The 3,374-nt window shown below is 34.3% G+C and overlaps 1 protein-coding gene across 1 annotated transcript; it reads right to left on the bottom strand.

Annotated features, from left to right (window-relative positions):
* Window positions 1–206: 206 nt before the first annotated feature.
* Window positions 207–2,763, bottom strand: LOC141685451 (uncharacterized). Its single transcript, XM_074490570.1, has 6 exons — window positions 1,737–2,763; window positions 1,470–1,571; window positions 923–1,381; window positions 626–790; window positions 418–479; window positions 207–335 (listed from the first exon to the last, which is right to left on the bottom strand). Exons 1-6 carry the CDS (start codon window positions 2,761–2,763, stop codon window positions 207–209), a joined length of 1,944 nt encoding a protein of 647 aa, XP_074346671.1.
* Window positions 2,764–3,374: the final 611 nt, after the last annotated feature.

Below are 3,374 nucleotides of genomic sequence, written 5' to 3'. Positions count from 1 at the left end.
GTTCAATTCTCTTATAATTATGTCATTGTTAGAATAAGAATTTGATGTTAGATTGATCATTGAATGTCAATTGATGGAGAAATGGATCTAAAAGAAGTTCAGATATATTTTGTTTGTACAAATATGGGTGATTTTACAGATGCACAAACATATCTACCATCAAGAAAATTCTTGACCTCATTCAAATTCTTCACGGATCTTGCAGTTTATTCAATCCCTGATTTGTTACTTTTCTTCTTCAACAACATTGTAGCAGTGTCATGACCCTTCAAACAGTACTTGAAGAGATATTTCAACGATCTTGAACTGTTACAAATTTCCAGATTTATCTGACACTGAAACCGAAACATAAGATCTCGATTGTATGGAACTACATATTGATGTTCAAGGTTGATCCCTTTTTATTGATAACTCTACCAGTGTTATGCCTCCGATACACAGGAATACCACAATCGTCAAAACAGGTATTACCATTAAATCTGCAAAAAAAAATATACATGCGTCTAGATTAATAAAAGTAGACTTATTACAGAACATATGTATCATTCTATTTATTCACACCTCTTTGGGAAATGACGCATGCATTTTCCTTTCACCATACATGGAGATGTGTATAAGTATTTACCACAGGGTCCATACATCATGTAGTTTTTAACAACTTCATATGCTATTGGATCCGAATTCTTATCTGATATTTCAGCAGAAACCAATTGGTCAACCTTTTCAATAGAATTAGGTCTGCTTTCGGGGCTCAGCCAGATTAGCATATGCACGTGGGCAAACCACACTTCTGGAATTCAATTACATGCATAATTGTGCAAATCATAATTAAAGAAAAAATATGTCATTAAATTTATGCATCTGTAGATATGTTTACAAAACTTTAATGTAAAATTGTTGGTGTCCAATAACAAAAATTTGCCTCCTATACACTTTCCAAAAAAGTTCTCCTTTTTAATCAAATCTAATAGCTGATCAAGCTTCAGTTTAAATACACGAGAAACAATATCTGGTGCATCGACAGGATCAACATTGGACAACAATTTAAGAATTTCTTGTATCTCTGACCACTTTGAGTTGCACGTCATGGTGAGAAATAAGGATGGATGACCAATTGCACGACATATCGCCAAGAAATCCTTAAAGTATTGAGATAGGTATTGCTGAGATCCAATGAATAAAGCAGGAAGTATAACAGATTTTCCAACATGCATTGGATCATGGTCTCCTTTACTGAGAGCATCACGTACAAAATTATACAAATCAGCATGGATGGTAGTTTGATGCATTGAAACCCATTCTAATCTATATTGTTCAATGGCAGCAAATTGATCCACAACGTACTGTTGCCACAAACGTCCGGCAAGGTGTGGCGTTAAACCTGAAATTAATGACACAATGGTGAAATTTATACACTAATTCATTACGCAATTTATATTCTAATCACATAGCTTACTTTTAATAAATACCTTCAGAAGTGCGTATCATAATCTTATAACAATAATACTCTCTTAGTGAAACATGTCGCCTCTGTGTCGAGTCAGGATCAAGCTCTTTATCATCTAAATTCTCTATTTCAGAGTATTTATTGCTTATCAAAGGTATACGATTATGATACCTCTCGGTTCCCGAAGGAAGCAGTAGTGGATATTGTAAATGCATGAAATGTGGATCTATTTCATATATCCTTTTCCGCCCTTTTTGTTAGGAATTCACAACCATGTCTCTAAAACCACCGGTATCCATATCATCACTAACAATGGAAGCAGTAACTTCATCTAATGGGGTAATATGGTTTGGTCTCCCGCTAGAAGATTGAGATGATATGAGGACTAACTTAAACTCATCCAGATCTTCATTTTCAAACCGATTCCGAGCCATGCGAAAAACTTTGACTAACTCATTATTCTTATCTAACATACTTAAAATTTCCTCGACAATATCTGGATCAACATTGTTAGAAGCACCTCCCATTGCATTGATTCTATTCTCAACCTCATTATGCGTGTCGTATATGTAGAGCTGACAAAATTTGGGGCAAGATCCATCCAGCGGTACTAAACTCCCAACCAAATGATAGTTTTGACATTGTAAGCGAAAATAATATGGAGAGCTACCTCTGTTTATTGAGTTATCAATCTTACCACCTGTGGAAGTGAATTGGAACATGCACTTGTACACTCTTATGTACTGTTTATAATGCCTTGATTTCTCACCACCAAGTAACAAAGAAGCAAGTGGTTCTGGTGGCGGTCTTTCTTTTGACAAATGTATCTGACCATTCTGACAGCACAAAGAAAATGTGGGCTCTTTACATGGACATGATTTATTATTACGCTCTTCGTTCCACATAGTAGCACCATATTTATTGCACAACTTTGACGGAGGGCCAAGATCCATATATCCACGCCACAAATTCTGATTCAATATCACACCATCTAGCTCATCATGGTACATATCATCAATTCCAAAATCTAAATCACTTGACTCTGAATTGTCGATTTCAACCACATTGTCAAAATCTGAAATCAAATTCTTGTTCTCATGAGATACTTGATATATATTCTTTCCTTTACTTTTTCTTAACTTTGGTTCATGGGGGTTATGACAACTTCTACGTAAAGGAGACGTCGCAGGTTGACTCATTCTCCCATGTTTGAAGATGGGATTAAAGTTTAAAGATGTGTCACCGCTATTTACAGAGGATATACTAGGTCCTTTAAGTTTCAGAGCTGCATAGTAAACAAATACTTGAGTATACATCTCCTTTGTTGAAGAAAATGGGATTAATCAATTACATTCTGTAAAGTTTTAGAAAAAATTACAAAACAGGATATTGAAAAAAAAAATGTACGCATGGGATTTTTTATACATCTTCTCAATATTAAGACCACATACTCTACATTTCTTAGTTGCAACAAAATACAACAATGGAATATTAATTGTTTTCACATCAAAACAAACATAAAATCATACAAATTTGAGAATTAAGTTAATAGGTAACGCACACATGGTACTGTTCATATCTGAAGGCGTAGAAGATTGTTTTTTGTTCTTCTCGCTACACTATTATTTTCTCCACCTGTAATTCCCGAAAAAGATGATTGTTGAACAAAAAAACCAACATACAGAGTTATTAATATACATTATTAGTAATGGAAGAAACTGATTAGGGGCAATAGTGTAATGGGAAATCGTAACAACTTATTGAAAACAGATTTATTAAAAGACAACATATACATGGGGTGTGTAAAAATCTTCTCAATATTGCGACCACGTATTCTATGTTTCACGGCTGCAACCAATAATACAATGTAATGTTAAACATATAGTAAAGGCAACAGAACATACAAACTTCGTAATTTCATTATCAA

This window comes from Apium graveolens, chromosome 1 (assembly GCF_009905375.1).
Source record: "Apium graveolens cultivar Ventura chromosome 1, ASM990537v1, whole genome shotgun sequence".
In the NCBI taxonomy this organism is placed as follows: domain Eukaryota; kingdom Viridiplantae; phylum Streptophyta; class Magnoliopsida; order Apiales; family Apiaceae; genus Apium; species Apium graveolens.
The sequence above is the reverse complement of the archived record's forward strand: the minus strand, read 5'-3'. Positions and strand labels throughout refer to the sequence as shown.